Source organism: Monodon monoceros, unplaced genomic scaffold (assembly GCF_005190385.1).
Source record: "Monodon monoceros isolate NGI ecotype Baffin Bay Population unplaced genomic scaffold, NGI_Narwhal_1 Super_Scaffold_20, whole genome shotgun sequence".
Classification (NCBI taxonomy): domain Eukaryota; kingdom Metazoa; phylum Chordata; class Mammalia; order Artiodactyla; family Monodontidae; genus Monodon; species Monodon monoceros.
The window spans coordinates 73,165,369-73,185,803 of record NW_021703777.1 but is presented as its reverse complement, the minus strand read 5'-3'; the positions used below and the strand labels follow the sequence as shown (position 1 = coordinate 73,185,803).

Below are 20,435 nucleotides of genomic sequence, written 5' to 3'. Positions count from 1 at the left end.
GGTATATAAGGAAAAAGAAGCAGTGTAGAGCTAAGTTCTAACTGTAGACCAAGTAAGGAGCCAACTTCTAGATCTCCAGTTGGGGCACCACTGTTACAGTGTGGAAAATGTGAAATCCCAACACAAACATGATCAAAGATGAGTAGCTGTGAGGGAGGGTTGGGGAGAGGTAAGTTGCTGACTTATATTAAAATTTACTGTAACAAGTAGAATTAAAGAGCATGCCATGACATCTATCTATTCCACTCTGGGATCTCTGTATCAAAAAGGTAGCCGTTTATATTTAGAAAACCCCATGCAACTATGTGAGGGACACCAAGACAATGTTATCCTTGCTAATAAATAGAAACATCAAAAACCATATCCTAATTAAAAATTAACCAAAGAAAAAAAGGAGATCTTTTTTCAAATTGTTGTCCTGAAAGTCATGAGATAAAAGCAAATGCCACCATAACTTACTCAGGAAAACCAGGGGCAGTTTTCACTCCCAAATGCCTAGGTGTTTGGGGGTGACTGGCAACTAGGATTAAAACAAGATGTCTAAATTCAAAGTTCAGAAAGAACGGTGTACGTTACCTTTGTAAGTCAATTTGTCTCTCTGCTGGTGCTGCCTTTTTGGCTATGTCTTGCAGTTTGGGTGCTTTGGCATTACCTGCTTCCAAACCTCCAGGGCTTTCCTGATTGACTGCGGCTCTCTTTCTTCCCTTGCTAAGAGGTTTATTTATATCATCATTTCTGGTTGCATTGCCCTGAGATTCAGACTTGGGTCGACGTCCTCTCCTGGGTTTTGAAGGGGCAGGTGGTCCTGATTCATCTACTTTCTCATCTGTTTTTTGTTGGATATTCTCTGCACCAGCCGCTGTTACTGTTCTTTTCTTTCCTCGGTCACTGCTGATGTTGCCCTGGGCAGCCTGATCAGAATTAATCTCCTAAAAGAGCAGAAAACAATTATATGAACATAAATTCCTTAAATATCACTGATCTATACTAGAAAGAAGCATTCTGCAAGTATTTTAAAAGAGTTGGAATTCCAGGGCTTCTGATTAACTGCTTACATCCCATGAAGAATGTAAACTCCTCAAGGTTAAGGACTGAACGAGGTACCTACCATAGTGCTTGGCATATATAATATACTCAATAAATGCTTACTAAAGTGCATAGGCAGTTATATAAGAGAAAACCTACTCAGTTTTGCTTTCACAGCCATTTTAAATGAAAAGGTCCTTTTTATTGTGGTATTGCTCTTAATGTATCACTTTTCAAAAGGGGGGGGGATGTTTTCATAATTCAATGTTATTTTCTTTCTCTATGATGCATCTGACTATAATAATAACTGTAGTTCTGTGACACAAAGTTCTTTAATATCTCACTCCACTCATTCATTCTAACTTTTGTCTCTTCTTTATCAATCATTAACCTTCTACTTTTTTCTGAACATTCTCTTTTTTCCTCTGTTTGGCATATTTATTACATATTGTCATCTAAAATGTTCAAAGTAATAAAATTCCATTTTAATATGAGACATAATGGACATTAGGAGGAATAATAGTTTTCAGAATGAAAGTGACCTTTATATGTATGATATTTAGGAGTCAATTATAATAATTTTAACTGATTCAAGGGAAACAAAGGAACACTATCCTCACCCAAAAAGTGACTTTATCTTTTCAATTAATTAATTAATTTTCATTTCCCCAAAAAATGTTTTCAATGACCAGGGAAACACATAAATCTTTCATGTTTCAAGAAAATTTACTTAAATGAAAACTCGTGAAAGTAGTATCTTAAGTTAGAAAATCCACAAATCAGTGTTTCACGTTGAGGATTAACATTAAAGTAAACCCTATCTTAAGAGACAGTATCAGAGCCTTTAACATGGGCAGCTAGACTTAAATCCATCCTTCCAGGATGATGAGCTAATGAGAATGACGACTCCTACTTCTTTCACCCTCTTGGGATGTGGAGAGTCGTGTTACAAAAATCATCAAAAGGGAACAAGAGTAAGGCGGTCCACAGGATTTAAACTGTAAAACAATACAAAATGGATCAGAGAAAAGATATGCAAAGGCACCCTGGAGAAAGATGGAGATTCCTGGGCAAAATAAGAAGGGTCAATAAAAACAACTAAGTGTGGTTAAACTTGAAGTAGAAACCATTCAACTGAAGGCCTGTTAGGTGCAGTGGCTGCTGGGCATAGATTGGGGAACAAAACTGTTATTTTTCCTGTCCTCAAACAGATTAGCATAGTAGGTGACTAATTAAAAAAGAGTAAACAAACATTTAAGTACAGATTACCCTAAGTGCTAAGAGATTAAAGAAAAGGGCATTCAGAAGAAAAACAAACAGAGGAAGCATCAATTTCTCACTGGTTCTTCTGGGGAATATTAATTAAATAATATCAAAGCAGGACTTATCACATGAAAAGTAAGTATTTTAGACAGATGGAAGAGGCAGCATGAAGTACCTGAAGAAGGAAAGAGCTTGGAAGATTGAAGGAACTTGAAGTGATGTGAGACTGCTATAAGGTAGGAGAAGCAGGCGTGGGCCAGATCATGAATGCCTTATGGGACATGTAAGAAATGTGATTTTATTCTAAGTGGTAATAAAAGTCATTGATGGACTTTAAACAGAGAATAAACATAATCCAGATTATATTAAAAAGATCACACTGGCTGCTATATTTGGTGATGAGATTGGAAGGGAGCAAGAATGTTAACAAGAAGGTAGAACTACTACAGTATCAGACGTTGAGTTAGGGAGTTCCCTGGTGGCCTAGTGGTTAGGATTCCAGGCTTTCACTACCATGGCCTGGGTTCAATCCCTGGTTGGCGAATTTCCTGCAAGGCGCATGGCATGGCCAAAAAAAAAAAAGTTGAGTTAAACAAGAAAAAGATAATTTAAAAACGGGCAGATATGAACAGGCAGTTCACACAAGAGTACATCCAAACGGTCAACAAAAATACTGATCATCAGAGAAATATAAATTAAAACAATAGTGGGGCATTAGTTTTGATACTTTAAACTGAAAAAAATTCAAAAGAACTATAAAACCTGTTTTTAGTGGGTATATAGAGAAAAAGTACCCTGCTGGTAGAAATGTCAAGTGTTCTAATTTTCGAAGAAAACAATATGAAAATATCTAAAATCTCTAGTATATTTACTCCTTGACCGGCATTCCCACTACTAGAACTTATTAGCCCCTAGAAATAAAATCACCAGTAAATTTAATGCAACATTGTAGTGACAAAGAACAGGGAAAGGAAGTATTTATGTGTATACAAACATGAAAATGATAACACTGTAGAGAAAAAATGGAACACACAGATAAGGCTGTTTAAAAGGGGAAAAAAAAGACTATTAAATGTCATGCACATGATCATATTTACACATTTATGAACATGATGTGCATATGTATAAAGAACTCATGCAAAAGCCAAATGAAGAGGAAATCAGCTGTCAGCTGTAGGCATGAAGAAACAGAAGACTCTAAAGGGCAACACTGGTGGTATTGCCGGCCTGCTCCACAGAATGTTAATGTGTTATTTCTTCTTTTAACCACCTCCCTTATTCATTCTTCATATTACCATTTGATTTTGCTCACAGAGTAAATAATAGGAGAAAATGTTCTGATTTGTAAACATGGATATACAATTTGCTGGATAATTTTTATATACATAACTAATAAATTGGTTTATGCATCAATCTCTTTGAGAAATTGGTTACCAAGAAACACTCTCTTAGATCTTTATCTTCTTTCAGTACAACAAGATAGTGTTTTGAGCCTGCAAGACTGAGAACCAGACCCTGGAAAGAAATGACCATATCAACTTCTGGGAGATCTGACTGGGAAGCTCTCAGGCTTTTGTCAAAATACAACCCCTGTCTCTTCAGGCAACAGTGAATCTGTTAAACATTCTTTGGAAGTATGAAAAAGTTAAAACAGTGTTTGGAACATTATAATATTACAGATCAATCAAAGTAATATTTTGGCCCCTCAGAAATTAGAATTTAAATGTCCAATTTATCTTCTATACAATTCTACAGCAGAGGTTGAAAAGGTTATAGATAGATGTTTGTACTAGATAAATATTTGCATCCCTGTACCACCTCTTAATACGTATTATAAGCATGTTTACGTAATCTGTGGCAATATGCATATCTGCATCTAAGCATGATTATGTTCAATGTTTAATTCTATAGAAGGATCCCACAATATCTAAATCTACTGGTTTCTGAATTCTAAGAGTTTTGAAAGTGAGAGGTTCCCTGTTACCTGAGTTTACTGACATACTAAAGTTCAGATAGCAAACAGCAAGAGTATGGATAGTCAGAGACTGACCTAAAAAATGTATCCTTACCTATTTAGTTTGAATTCAGATGATAATTTTGGATAGGAAAAGTTCAGCTGCTGTGGAATAACTGTATAGTCCCATATTTTATGTACCTGAGGATAACTCCTAAAACATTTGATAATACCATAAATATATGGGGGGTAAAAAAAGTATGTCAAGAACATGATTCTATAGAAAAAGAAATAATAGTATTAGGTCATTCTTACTGAGGCAAGTTATCCTCCTACCAATGTTATACTCCTTTCTGTCCTGCCAAAAAATTGTTAAGAATATCGGGGGCCACAGTTAAAAGATACACCATCAAAGAATGCAGCTGTTAAATAAAAACTCAAACATATTTTAAAAGGTCAGCTCATTAAGTTTAACTTAAAACAACAACAACAGAAACAGTGTTGATCCCTGGTGGGAGTCAATAAAGTTTTGAAAACAAGATCTCAAAGCACTTCAGTTCCTATTCTTTCAAGGTACTGGGAGAAGTAGGGTGGGAGAAGGTGACCACACAAACTCTGGTAAATGAAGAGAGTGGACAAAGAATCACTTCTGTAGAGTGGAAGCCCAGTAAGTATAGCAGGGGGTGGTATACACACAGGTATAGTATGTAGTATATATTAATGTATAGACTGTGGGTTTCTTACCCCATCATAAAATTGTAATAAGAATCTCCATGGGAAAAACCCACTTGTTAAATTTTAAAATTTACCTTATTCTTTACTGGGTCAATATTCTTTACAGGTGTCACAGAAATAATTCTCACAGGGTTCTCTTCATTTTCACTAACTCCAGTTTCTGCTGCCTCTGAACTCTGTTCCCTGTTGAAGAGAAATAAACCAAAGCTTCTTTATTTCACCATATGAATAGGAAGTATACTCTCTCACTATACCAATAAGGAAAGAGGCTTAGGCTGATTTAGAAGCCTGGCCAAGTGAAGTAACGTTAACAAGACTCAGATCTTCTGTGTGGTTACAGACTACTGCTCTACTATATCAAGTCTTGGATTTCCATCTTACCTTACTAATGTAAGACAGAAATGACTGCCTAAAACCACCAGATAGAAAGTGTAGTTGACAAGCAACAAACAACACAACTATTCTATAAGCCTATCTGTTGGGGGGTGGAAAACCCTAAAACAAAGCAAAAATACAACAGATGAGCGTAGAGTATAGTTTTCTCCAGTCTGTGTTCTTAATGCTCTGTAAGGGAAGGGGCTGCAAGAAGAGGCCATAGGGGAGGTGTCTGACCCCCACCATCTATGTAAACCACAGATGTTCCACGTTAATTTTTTAGTATTTTGGGATTCTACTGCTAAAAATGTCTTTAAAACACCACCACTGAATTTATGCTTAAAATTTCATGAATTAGAATAAAATCTTTAAAAGCCTCAATATTTAGTGTTGGTAAGAGTAGGGTCAGATGGAAATTTTTATGCAGTAGCTAAGACAGTAAACACTTGACATGTTAAACATGGAATCTTTTAAAAAAATATTTATTTGGCTGTGTCAGGTCTTAGTTGTGGCATGCAGGATCTTTGTTGTGGCATGCAAACTTAGTTGTGGCATGTGGGATCTAGTTCCCTGACAAGGGATCGAACCTGGGCCCCCTGCATTGGGAGCGCAGAGTCTTAGCCACCAGACCACCAGGGAAGTCCCAAACATGGAATCTTTAATAAGTGGAAAATGTTATTAACAATGTTATCTCTACTCATGCTATACTAATTTTGAGTTAAAAATTAAAAAGCATATAAATTAATTTAAAGAGTTACATTTTCAGTTCTCCTAAGTGTTAAATTTAAACACAGACACACAGTTCCATGTAAATTAGTTTTAGTATATTACTAATTCTTACGTTTTTCCATTTAACTTTTCTACACATTTGGAATGCTAAACAGTTTCAAAATGTGTAGTACACTCTCAATTTCCATCATTAATTATACTAAAATTTAGCACTACTGTTTTTTACTAAGATGTTTCCTAAAGTCCATTTTTGTGATATAGTGCTTTAAGAAAAGAAACTGAAAGATGAACCAAGAAGTGAGTGATAGTAACAAAAACAATTGGAGAAAAAAATTGCCTTGATCGATTTCCGGTGGAAGGGTTCAGCTCTGAATTTACATTAATATTGCTTCCAGTCTCAGCTCCAGTGCTTCTAACATATGGTTTCCTTCCCGTTGCTGATAAAGGCTTGTTTACCGCACCTAGTACTCCAGCAGGTTTTGGCTAAAAATTACATATACGCATGTTATTTTATACCTTACTGAAAGGAATACATACAAATTTAGACACATGTAAGGGATACTGTTTCACTTGTTGCTTTGGAAAGTTAAATCCTAAATTTATTAGAAATGATAATTCTGTAAAACTATATCTAAACATAATTACAAATCAAAAGCATTACCTCTAATTAAAAATAACTATGCAATATTTAATTATTCCTGTTGCTCAATCAAAACAAAAAGTGTCCCTAAAACATAGTGAAATACATAATAAGACATAATAAAATGTCTTACAGGTAAACTACTGAGTATATATAGTAATAGTTTAGACACTGTTTATCAAATATTAAATTTTCCTTTGCTCTTTTAGCTGTCATATTACCTTTATAGAATATAAACTGTCTAACTTATTAGTACTTTAAAATTATCTTTATCTTACACATCTAAATTTATTATACCATTTTTCAGGGAAATCTGCTTTGTGAATTCTAAATAACTTGAAGCCTATCAGTACTGGTGAGAACACATGGTTGTAATTCTAAAGTGGTTCATGGCAAAAAAAAAAGCCTGAGAGAACAAATGCTTTAGATGCTGTAATCCACAACATGATCCCTAAGAATCAGGAACTATAAAATCTGAAGGACATTTAAAGGTTATTTCTAAGAATAGCAGAAGTAATATGCACATGAGATAAAGATCCCCCAATTATCTAGTACATAATACCTTTCCTGTTAACAGAAGTACTCTTGTCTCTTCTGAAATATAACTCTTGTCATTACAGAAGTCCTATCAAAAAAACAAACAAAAAAAAGTAAACATATTTTTATTGTCCATACAAGACTTCAAGGCATTCTGCTTTACAATAACAGTTTCATTTGAGCCAAGAAACATATCAAACCATCAAAGCATATTTCATGAACCATACCATAAGTCTAGTTTTAAAATTAACTCAGTGACACACAAGACTTAGTCAAATGTCAGATATAAATTACTTAAATCACATTTTTTTTTGGCAGCGCCACGTGGCTTCCAGGAGCCTAGTTCCCTGACCAGGAATTGAATCCAGGCCATAGTCGGTGAAAGCACGGAGTCCTAACCACTGGAATGCCAGGGAATTCCCTTAAATCACATTTTAAATAAAACACATTTCTATTCTTTCATATGGTTCAGGGCAAACAGTCTCCAGTTTATTCAATGAACTATGTTCTCCACTCTATTATAAAATTTACTTTTTAAAAAAATTTATTTGGCCACACCACGTGGCACACGGGATCTTAGTTCCCCAACCAGGGACTGAAGCCACGCCTCCTGCAGTGGAAGCAAGGAGTCTTAAGCTCTGGACTGCCAGGGAAGTCCCTAAAATTTACTTCTTTGGGGCTCCCAAAGCATCCAAAATGGTACTATGCATATATCAGGCACTTAATATTCACTAAAAGAACCCCACACAGAATCTCAAGAAAATTATCCTTACTGAAAAAAAATCTGTTACTTTAATTAAAAATGATTTGTTTCCTAGAACCATAAGTAGACTGTCCAAATCATAAAGGTAAATACACCATCAAAATCTAAGTCAATTATAATGTTCTGTGGCTGCAGTGATATTAACCAGTTAATAAATGAATTAAACCAAATGTGGACACTGATGATACTTCTGAAAGTTACATCTGTATAAGAGTTCAATTTGATCCTATGGTGCCTCTATCTGTTAATTACCCTGGGAATAGCACACGAGTAAACCACAATGGTCTCACAGAAGCAAAATGACTTACTGCCGTCTGGAAGTTCATTAATTTGTAAGTAATCACACTTAAAAAATTGTTTTTCTTTTATTAAGTTTACCTTCACACTAGTGTCACAGAAAAGAACAGAAGGCTTAAATGTGCCTATAAAAAGAAATAACACTTTTGGCATGTGTTCTAGGCAAGGCTGTTATCTTTCTTTTCTTCCCCACAAAGGCTTTTATGTAGCTAGAATAAATGTTACATGAAGATATACTATAGCTTCACTAAGCTATCTTAATATGCCTAGTTTTCTCCTGTCTGAATTTATACCATATTAAAAGCAACATATTAGAAAAGGAAATGAGGAAAGCTGATCATTTAAAACAGAAAAAAACCAAAATTATTATTAAGAAGGCAGAAGACATTCTAAGTTTCAATATCAAAACAAAAAACAATTAGAATCAGGTGTAGTGACAAACAGCAATTTAAATTCTTGATGATGTATGAAGATTCTATTTGGGTACTATTCCAGTCATGATAGCCCTGGGTCAACAATAAAGTAAATTTAAATTCAGGAGCTCACTCAGGAGTGTTTATAAAGACCAGTAAATTCAATTAGAACAGAAGTAACTTTGCAATCCTTATTATTCCTATCAAAACCAGGCAGAGTAAATTCTGAGTACTAAATCAAAGTCTGATTAAAATTTTTGTTGAAAATTTTAAATGCCTTATTTTTTCCAATTAAAAATATTAAGGATATTTTTTTAAACAAAGCACAGGGAAGTTAAACTTTAAAATACCACCTTAAAGTAGGTAATAAATAAAAGGCATTCTTTTTGAAAAAGTTTCTTAATCCAAATTAGCTGGAAAAACTTAAAGAGCTTTAGTTAGCTGAAAAATTTACTTACATGGAAAACTTCATTTGCTGACAGCAGAATAAATGTACTATTTATTATTAATACCATTTATTAAATGCTTACTTTGTGACAAACTCTTAGAAACCTAGGTATATTAGTAATTGTTCACAGGTATTATCATCATCTGCGTTTTAGAGATGAAGACACTGAGGCTTCGGAGAGTTACCATGTGTAAGGTCCCTCAAAATTAGAAATGGTTGATTCGAATCCAGGTCTGTCAATTGCCAAGACCAACTCCATTCATTCTAACATTTTATTTCATATATAGATGTATATATATTTATACTCTACCAAATATTTTGTTTACTTCTTGTCTGAAAAAATACTAACAGTGTTTTAATGAGATGAAAACAATTTAAGAAATTTGAAAATTCCTCTTACATATTAGAAATATCCAGAAGGAATAGCTCACATACGAACACCACCACCAAGCTTGATTTGTATTCTCTACTCTGTAAGGTGAGAATGATATTTTTCAGGCTTTGGAAGACAATCTCCCATTTCTTGATAAACTCACAGAGGTTTTTTTTTTTTTTTTTTTACTCTGTAGTCAAGACAATCCAATACTTGCCACTAGGGTTGATGGTAACAAATTTAAATAGGTTTAGTATGGTAGAAAAATGAAGGGAAGAATACCTTTTCAGGTTGTGTAAAAAATTTCATTGGAAGGACCGGATCCTTTGGTGAATCTGCATTGCATAAAGCACTTTTACTATTTATAACACACAGGGCCACATCACACACTGTATAAAGTTTCTGGGGAGGAAAAAAAAAAAAATCACATATACCTTTCAGTAGTGAAAAATAACCACAAGTACCAATTCTAACCAATATATAAAATTGAATCAAAACAATAATATGGGGTTATTATTTATTCCTTGAACATTCTGCATTTGTATTTGGCATTTCTTCTTATGTAGCCTCCTAGTAAACAACAACAAAAAAGACCCCTTCATCTTAATTTAACATGAATGCCAAGTATGTGTTAAAAACAATAAACCAAACTAAAGGAAACATACAAAAAGAATATCTACTTGTCTGTAACTCTTACTAAAAGTTCTTAAGACAGCATAGTTGTAAATTTTACTAGTTCTTATTCCTGTGCTCTGTAAAAGTTTTAATATCTTTTTCAAAGTAATAAATGTTCTTCAAATAAGAGAATTCAATTTAATGAAATAAAGTAAAAACTAAGTATGTATTTTTAATAAATGTTCTGTATTTTATTATGTAATAGTTAGGAAAAACGAGTGGGACAAGGGTCATAATATTTTTTCCTGTAATATCTTAATACCCACTGGCCTAATATATATCTTACTTCATTTGTCTTGGATTCATCTGGAGACTGGGCATCTTTTGTTAGCTTGATGTTCTCTGCCATCTTTTTCATAAAGGCATGGCTGTTATTTTCATTCTTTGTCATCAAAACTTCAAGCATGAACCACAGGCACCTAAATGACAAACATATTCATTTAGTAAAGAGACTGATTGTAGGTGCTTTTGCTTAAGGGATTTAATAGCTTACTGGGAAGTTCTGTTGTCTGAATATAATAAGAGTATAATACAGAGAAAACGCTAATGATTAACAGAAATATCCTGTTAATAATATTCAATTCAAATAGAATCATATCACAAATAACAAATATGAACATATAGCTTAATATGAGAAAGTCTGACAGTTTCATGAGGCAAAGATTCATTCTATAGGTATTTAATAAACATTTAGATGATATAACGTGTATTAATATCCAGCAATGATAAGCGAACCAGCATACAGCACAGTCTTGCCATTTTGACTATTTGCAAGGTATGTAGAAGATCTAAGATTTGTATGTAATTCTACTGTGACATAACTGAATTTCACATGCTATGAGGCTGGTGTGCATAGTAACCAGTAATTCAGCTAAATAGTCACATCTCAAACCATTTTTGCTGTTTTCTACTTGTTACTTTATATTCATTTAATACATAAAGTGTCTGAAGGTGACACCTGAATTTCTAAGTAAAAATGAATCCCAAATCAGGATGAACATTAGAATCACTTGGGGAGCTTACATCGACAAATCTAGGATCAAAGCCTATTATTAAGTTCCCATGATGATTCTCAGGCAGCCACCATGGACTTACAGTTTTACTCCATCAACAGGAGAGAAAAAACATTTGATGATAATCTCTGTATACTTCTTTGGCTATAGTATATGTAAATGTCTTAAGAGACTACTGTAAGGGGGAAATAGATTAATGTACTTTGTCTTTAGTAGACCTGTCTTACAAGAAATACTAAACTCAGCCCTTCGGGCTGAAACGAAAAAACAATAGACAGTAACTTGAAGCTGTAAGAAATAAAGAACACTGGTAAAGGTAATCACATAGGTAATATAAAGCCAGCATTACTGAACTTCTGATTTGTAACTCCTTTTTAAATATATGACTTAAAAGGAAAATGCATAAAATAATAATCATATATATGTAAAATAAAACAATGTATAAAGATATAATTTTATCAATTAAAATATAAAGGGAGTGGAATAAAGTTGTATAAAAGCAGACTATCTCTATACTCATGAAACTAAGTTGCTATTATTCTAACTAGGCTGTTACAACGTTAAGATGTTAAGTGTAATCATTAAGAAAATAACTAAAAAATATACACAAAAGCAAGGAATCAAAAAGGTTCCCTACAAAAAACAACTACAGCTGACCCTTGAACAACACAAGAGTTAGGGGTGCTGACCCTCTACACAGTTCAAACCTGTGTTGTTCAAGGGTCAACTGTAAATACAAAAACGAGAGGCTATGGAGCAATTAAGTAACAAAAAATAGGTAAGACACAGAGAAAACTAACGGCTATATGGCAGAAGTATTCCTTATCAGTAATTACTTTAAATGAAAATAGATTAAATCCCCCAATTAAAAAGCAGAGAAGCAGAGTACATTGGGGGGGGGGAAGATCCATCTATATCTTATCTGCAAGAGACTCACTTTAGATATAAAAACACAAATTATTTGAAAGTAAAAGGATGAAAAAAATATACTCATTCAAACAGTAACCAAATGAGAGCTGGTGGCTATTTTAGAATTAGACAAAATGGATTGCAAAAGACCCAGAAGGACTATATTGATGAAAGTAAAACCAGTAAGAAGATATGACTATTATAAACACATACGAACCTAGCAACAAAGCCCCAAAATCTATGAAGCAAAAATTGACAGAATTGAAGGAAGAAATACATGTTTCCACAATAACAGATTTCAATACCCTATTTTCAATAATGGATGGAAAAACCAGACAGGGACTAAAAAGAAAATAAAGAACTTGAACAACACTATAAACCAATAAGATATCAGACATATATGGAACACTCCAAATAACAATAGCAGAATACACATTTTTCTCAAGTGAACATGGTATAGTCTCCAGGGCAGACCGTATGGTAGGCCATAAAACAAGTCTTAATAAAAAGTATCTTTTCTGACCAGAATGGCATGAAACTAAGTCAATAAAAGAAGGAAAATAGGGAAAACTGGAAAACTCACACATATATGGAAATTAAACCACACATTCCTATGTTTTTTTTTTGGCCGTGTGGCTTGTGAGATCTTAGTTCCCTGACCAGTGATTGAACCCAGGGCCTTGGCAGTGAAAGCAGAGTCCTAACCACTGGACCACGCCAGGGAATTCCCAAACCACACACTCTTAAACAACCAATGGGTCAAAGAAGGAAATCACAAGAAAAATTAGAAAATACCTTAAGACAAATAAAACAAAAACACAACATACCATACTTATAGGATTCAGCACTGGTAGTACTAAAAGGGAAATTTACAGCGATAACACCCTCTGTTAAGAAACAACATCTCAATGAATGATCTAACTGTATACCTTAAGAAACTGTACACCTTAACTAGAAAAAGAAAAGTGAACACTTCAAATTACATGGTAACTTAAAATGAAATGTTTAAAGATACTCAAAAGTACTGCATGCTAGATAGAACCAAAAAGTATGTGCCAGTGATTTCAATCCTAACTGACGACTTCAGTACTTCTCCCACATCACTGTTGCCTCTCGCAAATCTAATCCCTTTTTCACATGACTGCCTTGCAACTGAAATAGGGCTAAAAAGGTTCCTTAACATAGACCTTGTGTTCTAGGCAAATACATACATCACCTTTTCACTTTAAGAAAGTGCTTTCTGGAAAATCCCAAAATAAAAGTTATTTAAAAAAAAAAGGAAAAAGAATTTGCAAATAAAATATATTAAGTAAACAGAAACTAGAATTGGAAGATATTTTAGGGATTATCTATTTCATATCTTGCATTTTATGGATAAGGCAACTGAAGCAGAGAAGTAAAGTTTTTACTCAGATAGCTAAGACTAGAACCTATGTCTCCTGAAAGAGCTACAGGAGGCAGAGATAAACTGTTGATTACAACCTCAAATAAGATTAGGGATAAGGCTTCATGTCACATATAGAAAAATCATAGTACTTTAAATACAAGCTGAAGGAACCAATTTAAACGTGCAAAGCAAAAGCACAGCAATGGGAAAACAGACCTTGCTTTAAAGTTTCTTGGAGGTCATTTGTAGACAATCCTAGGCTACTTCATACTTGTTCACTCACCCTGCATCATATATAAAGTTCTATTTTACATAAAAACACTTCTTAAACAAGTGTTTTGCAATTGTTTACCTGCCTGTCTTTCCACTAGAGACAAATCTCTCTGTGACGGGTGTAACAAATCTAATTTTGTATTACCATAGACCTGCCACAGAGTATCTCGTACGTGTGTGCATATTTTTGAGGAATTATCTTTTGAGGTTGAAGTATAGTTTTAAGGAGAGAAATTTTCACTACATGGCTTTCTAAATTATCAAACTGAAGTAACTGAAGCCCATCTTAATACAAAGGTAAAAATAACATAAAGACCAAATCAACTTATTTCACAGAATCAGCTAAAGCTAACTGCAAACAAACAGGAAACAAACAAAACAACCAAATAGAACTTATTAGATAGGAACAAGTTTGTAAGATGAAACTTAAAATTTACAATAGAAGAATAAAACCATAAAGATGTTTTTATTCTAATGCAAATAGTAAAAGGAAAAAGTTTAGCATTTTTTAAAAAGGAAAAATAATTGTTAGACTTATTAAAAATCAACATGACTTACTCTTTAATATCACGAAGTTGATCAACATCTTGTGATCTTGTAAAATCTGGATCATGGGCTAGCAGGTGAATCATATACGGAACTACATACTCAGGCAACAGTGATAATAATTTCTCTGAAGTGAAAACATTATTATTAACAATAGTAATAAGAGCCTTTATAAAAATCCCTCCCTAATTTACGTTCTAACCGCTTCAGTTAACATTTTTTCCCTCAGTTATTTCTAAATTAGAGGCAACATGACATCTAGATGATACTGAAATAACTTTTTTCAATTTTGAAGGCTACTGAAGACAAAGGATAATTTAAGATTGAGTCCCTGGCAAAGTTAGGAAAGTAATTCTTTACTCTCTGACATCAGAGCAATGTGTTCAAATCAAGCCACACTGCAGATTCCATAAGAAAAAACGCAGTTCCTCCAAACAGTTTTATGCATTATAAATAGGACTCAGAAACCAGGATTTTAGATTTTACTTACATCTTAGCTACAACAACAGCATTCTATAAAGGTCCCAGTGTTATTATAAACTATAATAGAAATATATGAAATAAAACCCTCCACAAGTTGATACACTGACAAGATATATCTGCACACTGAGCACTTTGAAAGTTACTTACCAGTAGCCATGGGGTTCTGTTTAATGTACTCCCTGCGTATACTGATATTTTTTAGTAAACACTGTCGTGCATGTGCTCTTCTCTCCTTCACAGGATCTTTGGCACACAAGGCAAAGATCGCCATATACTCCAATGGGAGGAGTAACTTCACAAGTGCCTTATGTAGCTTCTGAGCAAATATCTGCCTTACTTGATAGCACTCATCCTACAGCAGCACAAAACCAAAAATACTTAAATAAAAGTATTAGTACTTTTAAAACCATGACAAAAACCTAGTTTAGTTTTTAAAAATTGGCATTTACAAAAAAACAATTTAAGCATTTTTAATGTCTTCATTTAAAAAAAAAAGATAATTATACTGAGGGAGTAAATAACTTAATTTTGGGGAGTTAACTGGTTAGAATAGTAATAATAGCAGTCCCTTTTGTGCATACATCCATACAGCAAATGGATCTGTAATCTATAGAAAGTAAATAAATTTAACTTTGAAGGCCAAGTAAATGACAAAAATAAGATTGTTACTTACATTAATAACAAGCGCACAGAGCTGAAACTGTTCTGGGGTTATAATTTCATGGTAACAAGGTTCCTGAGCAAGCTTCATTATGGCACTACCAGCAGCTAATCGCAAGCGAGACATATCAGATTTACTATAAACAAACAAAAAAGAAATAAACATTTCCTATAACCATTATCATTCACAAAACTCTTTGATCCCTTTTTGACTGTTAAGGTCTTTAGCATAATTTATGCTTAAAATGACATAATGTACAAATATGGGAAATTTACTTTGAGTCCTTCAATTCAACACAGGGCAGAAGGCTCAAATCATTGTGACTATCTGATATTAAATTTATCTGCCTTCATTTAAAATTTTTAAATTTATTTTATTCAGGTATAGCTGATTTATAATATTATATTAATTTCAGGTGTACAACATAGTGATTCAAAATTTTTATAGATTATACTCCATTTATATTTATTATAAAATCTTGGCTATATTCCCCATGTTGTACAATATATCCTTGTACCTTATTTTATACATAGTAATTTGTACCTTTTAAGCCTGTACCCCTATCTTGCCCCTCCCCATCCCCAACAGTAACCACTAGTTTGTTCTCTGTATCTGTGAGTCTGCTTCTTTGTTATATTCACTAGTTTCTTTAATTAATCAACCAGTCAATCAAATTAATTAACTTTTTGGCTGTGTTGGGTCTTTGTTGCTGGACGCGGGCTTTCTCTAGTGGCGAGCGGGGGCTACTCTTCGTTGCAGTGCGTGGGCTTCTCATTGCGGTGGCTTCTCTTGTTGTAGAGCACAGGCTCTAGAGCGCAGGCTCAGTAGCTGTGGCGCACGGGCTTAGTTGCTTTGCAGCATGTGGGAATCTTCCCGGACTAGGGCTCGAACCCGTGTCCCCTGCATTGGCAGGCAGATTCTTAACCACTGTACCACCAGGGAAGTCCTCATTAGTTTCTTTTAATTTTTTAGGTTCTATATATAAGTGATAACATACGGTATTGTCTTTGTCTGACTTATTTCACTAAGCATGATACTCTCCAGGTCCATCCATGTTGTTGCAAATGGCAAAATTTCATTCTTTTTTTATGTTTGCCTTCGTTTTTAGTTACACTCTAGCTTAGATCTTCCACCACAGCTAAGCAACTCTGCTTATGCATACAACAGCACTAACTGCAACGCTAGCAAGAAACATTTACATTAGGAACTGTATTTCTCATTTTAAGAGGCATTCACATTCATCATAGAAAACTTGATATTAAAAAAACCTGAAAAATTAAAAATCACTTATTTAAAATCTATTGTATTTCCCACAATTTTTAAATGCATACACATATTTACACAGACATAACAGAAATCAATCTTAAGCCTACAAATGTCTGATGAAATGGAGGGGGCTATGAATTAGGAGGTGATCTGTACCAGAAAGTGGGAGGCATCAGACAAATATCTAAAAGGAAAGGATATGGAGGTGAGAGCCAGTCTCTCTCAGGTACTAGTCTCTTTCCTTTGCAACAGGAAGTTTTCCAAGGGACTCCAGGAGTCCAGGCACTCCCACCCACACCCAGTCAACTTTTATAAACTAAATGATAAAATGTGACAGTGAGGTGGTGAAAGGATAGTCTTCTTACTTCAACTGCTGTAAGGAACATAACATAGCTTTGATATTTCAAAGACTTTAGGAAATGTGGAAAGCTGCCCTGAATCCACAAGGGACTATTATTTAGCATACAGGAGGAGAAAACATGGCACTCTTGGACCACATGACCATCAAACTGAGCACTGGTAACAATGAGGAACCCTCAAATGGCTTTAGAGGCAAATGATTCAGGAATTTAAAAAAATCAATGGTACTATTTGTGTACTTAACTCTGTAAGATGAGGAAACTGAGGCTTAGGAAAGTGACTTATACAAGTTCACACAGCTAGTAAATGGAGCGTAGGTAGAGTTGAATAAGTTTCTGATTCCAGAGCCTAAGCTAAACTATGGGATACATAACATCTAATTAAGATCTGCGTAATATTTCATAACATGTGTGTTCCACAGTTAACCATTCCCCTATCTTCTGTGATGATAAAAAATGCTGGAAAGAACATGTTTGTATTTTTGTATGATTCTTTTATAATTTCATGAGTGTAAAAATAAAGAGTCAAAATAAAAAGTCAATGGATAACATTTTTAAGGACTTAGAAACAAAGTGCGAAACTGTCCTGCCAAGACTGTGCCCATTTATATTCACAGGATTTATGAGGAACCCATTTCCCTGATCCCATGGAGTGATGATTGCTTAAAAAACTTTTTGCTGATTTGACAGACAAGAGGTTCCACTTAAATTAAAATTGTACTTATTGTATTTAGTGATGTCAAACACTTTTTTAAAGGTGAACTGGTAATATATAATCTTCATCTTTATTGGGGATCCTATTTATCATTGATTTGTAAGAGCTCATTATTAAGCCTTTGCTGTACACTGTACATAGTTTCCCCAAATTTAAAACTTCTCATTATCCCCACTCTTCAATCTGTTCATGCAAAGCTACCCTTGGCTTATTTTATGATAAAAATAATTTTTGATTTAGTTTTAGTTTTCTTCAGTTTATCAGAGCATTCAGCATCTCTACTGTAATTGTGCATTTCCTATCTCCTCCACTAGAATGCACATTCCTTAGAGGGAGAGATTATTGTATCTTTAAAAGGCTTGGTAGTACCTGGCATGATAGTGCTCAATAAATACTGAAAGCATAAATACATAGTTAAATCTATCCTCTAACAAAAATTTTAAAGTAAGAATCCATCACAAGTAGAACTTTTCAGTTATTTCAGCTGGACCCTAGTAAATAAAAAAATTTGGCTTTTATTTTCATCTTAAAAGGAACAGAAAGAAGAAATGGTGATCTCACAGATTTGAAGAGTGAACAGGTGTAGAAATGAAACAAAATTTTTTTTGGCATTTGCAGAACCTTGTATAGTCTTCTGCAAACCATTAGGAGGCTGCATCTCTTTCTTCTTTGAACCTACACTGAAATTTTTATTCCCTTCGTGGCATCAAGACACTCTACTTGTTCAATCACTATACTAGGGGTAAGTTCCTTAAAGGCAGGAACGGAATTTTATCTGTTATTGCTGCAATGCTTTTTGTAGTGTTTTGCAAAGAGTAGTAATTCAACAAATATTTGTTTAACTGATTCAAATGTTGAAGTTAACTGTAACAATGCTGTAGTGATTATTACTAAAAATTTACTGGAAAAATAAATTTACTGGAAAAAGGTGTCTTTAGGGATGAAGAAAAATACATGATCATTATTCAGATATAAACCCCAAATAAGTATGTAAAATTTAAACACAAAGCACATAGTGTAATTACAACAGTCAATATTAAGTAAATAATTCCTATGTAAGCTCTACCAACATCTTGAGCTAAAAAAACCTGGAAAGGAAGAAAAATCTCACCTGATCTTCTTTTGCTCTGTCAGGTCACCCTCACTAACCAACATCGCTGATAATAACCGAAGAGTTGAATTGGCAGATTTAGATTGGTTGTTTTTCATACCCAACAGCCACCTTACCAGAAGTTTAATTGCCTGTACCTATAAAATATTAACATGCTAAAAAAAGAAAGCAACTTAAAATTCCACTTAAAGGTTAGATTAATTTATGTTAATTAGATTAGTGAGATTACTTAGCTGCCGGAAGACATGTTTTATTAAACAAGCCTATAGGATAATAACAATGAGAATACTTATTGTTTAATCTATGCCAGGTACTTTCCCCAGAGTTACACATATATTACTTTATTTAATCTCCCAAACAACTCTATGAGAGAGGTATTTTTTTTTTCCAGTACGCGGGCCTCTCACTGTTGTGGCCTCTCCCGTTGCGGAGCACAGGCTTCAGACGCGCAGGCTCAGTGGCCATGGCTCATGGGCCTAGCTGCTCCGCGGCATGTGGGATCTTCCCGGACCGGGGCACGAACCCGTGTCCCCTGCATCGGCAGGCAGACTCTCAACCACTGCGCCACCAGGGAATCCCCGAGAGAGGTATTCTTATTTCCAATAAATAAGGCAACTTAGACACATTACTGTGATAACTTGCCGAAGGTCTGGCTCCTTGAATTCAGACTTTTCACACCTGAACAACTGCTTTTCAAATCATTTAAAAATATATTGTTTAAAAATAACTGAACTATACTGATTACAGTGATTAAAAATAACTATTTAGATAGACTGTAATATTTTTTGTAGTACTGAAAAACTATTTTGATTAAAAAACTAGGAGATTTCATAATTATTTGTAGCCATAATTGCTTGGTGGCTTATACTCAAAAGATTGTTATGGAATACATGCAAGAACTAGCTAAAGGATGTAGATATTATTTACTATATTTACTGACAACCTGGAAAAAGGAACTGATGGAATAGATGAGGACTGTGAAGCTACAAGGTGAAATAGATTATCAATCAAGTAAGATGATAATGAAGAAGTCTTGTTTTAAATCCCAAGACTACCACTTTAAAAATTAGCTTTCCTGAGGGATAATTTACATCTATCAGAAGTTTTCAATATGATGACAGCCATCTGTTTTTGCCAAGTTAATATTCTTATGCCTGTAGACAGACATTGGTAATGAGGCTAGGCCTGAGGTGCTCTGAGCATCAATATTCTACAATCTCTATGTAAAACAGCCTCACTGAAATTATCTTAGCAAGGCAGGAAGGTCTAAAGAACATGCTGACATACACCTATATGTAAATAAGTCAATGACAACCACAATTTGAGAAACATACTTTTTTTTTTTTTTTTTTTTGCAGTACGCAGGCCTCTCACTGTTGTGGCCTCTTCCGTTGAGGAGCACAGGCTCCGGACGCACAGGCTCAGCGGCCATGGCTCACGGGCCCAGCCGCTCTGCAGCATGTGGGATCTTCCCGGACCGGGGC

The 20,435-nt window shown here is 34.4% G+C and overlaps 1 protein-coding gene across 3 annotated transcripts in view; it reads right to left on the bottom strand.

Moving 5' to 3' along the window:
• The window catches only part of PDS5A (PDS5 cohesin associated factor A), a 128,487-nt gene that overhangs the window by 8,949 nt on the left and 99,103 nt on the right, over positions 1-20,435 (bottom strand). For 2 of the 3 annotated variants that reach the window (XM_029234868.1, XM_029234870.1), the window contains exons 23-32: positions 18,952-19,088; positions 15,513-15,636; positions 14,987-15,191; positions 14,369-14,483; positions 10,515-10,647; positions 9,836-9,955; positions 7,285-7,347; positions 6,420-6,565; positions 5,053-5,161; positions 653-929 (exon numbers count right to left, since the gene is read on the bottom strand). In XM_029234868.1, coding sequence (XP_029090701.1) covers positions 653-929; positions 5,053-5,161; positions 6,420-6,565; positions 7,285-7,347; positions 9,836-9,955; positions 10,515-10,647; positions 14,369-14,483; positions 14,987-15,191; positions 15,513-15,636; positions 18,952-19,088 — 1,429 coding nt within the window. Of the gene's footprint in view, positions 1-576; positions 930-5,052; positions 5,162-6,419; positions 6,566-7,284; positions 7,348-9,835; positions 9,956-10,514; positions 10,648-14,368; positions 14,484-14,986; positions 15,192-15,512; positions 15,637-18,951; positions 19,089-20,435 lie in introns of all 3 variants that reach the window. The other variant, XM_029234869.1, reaches the window with a different exon arrangement.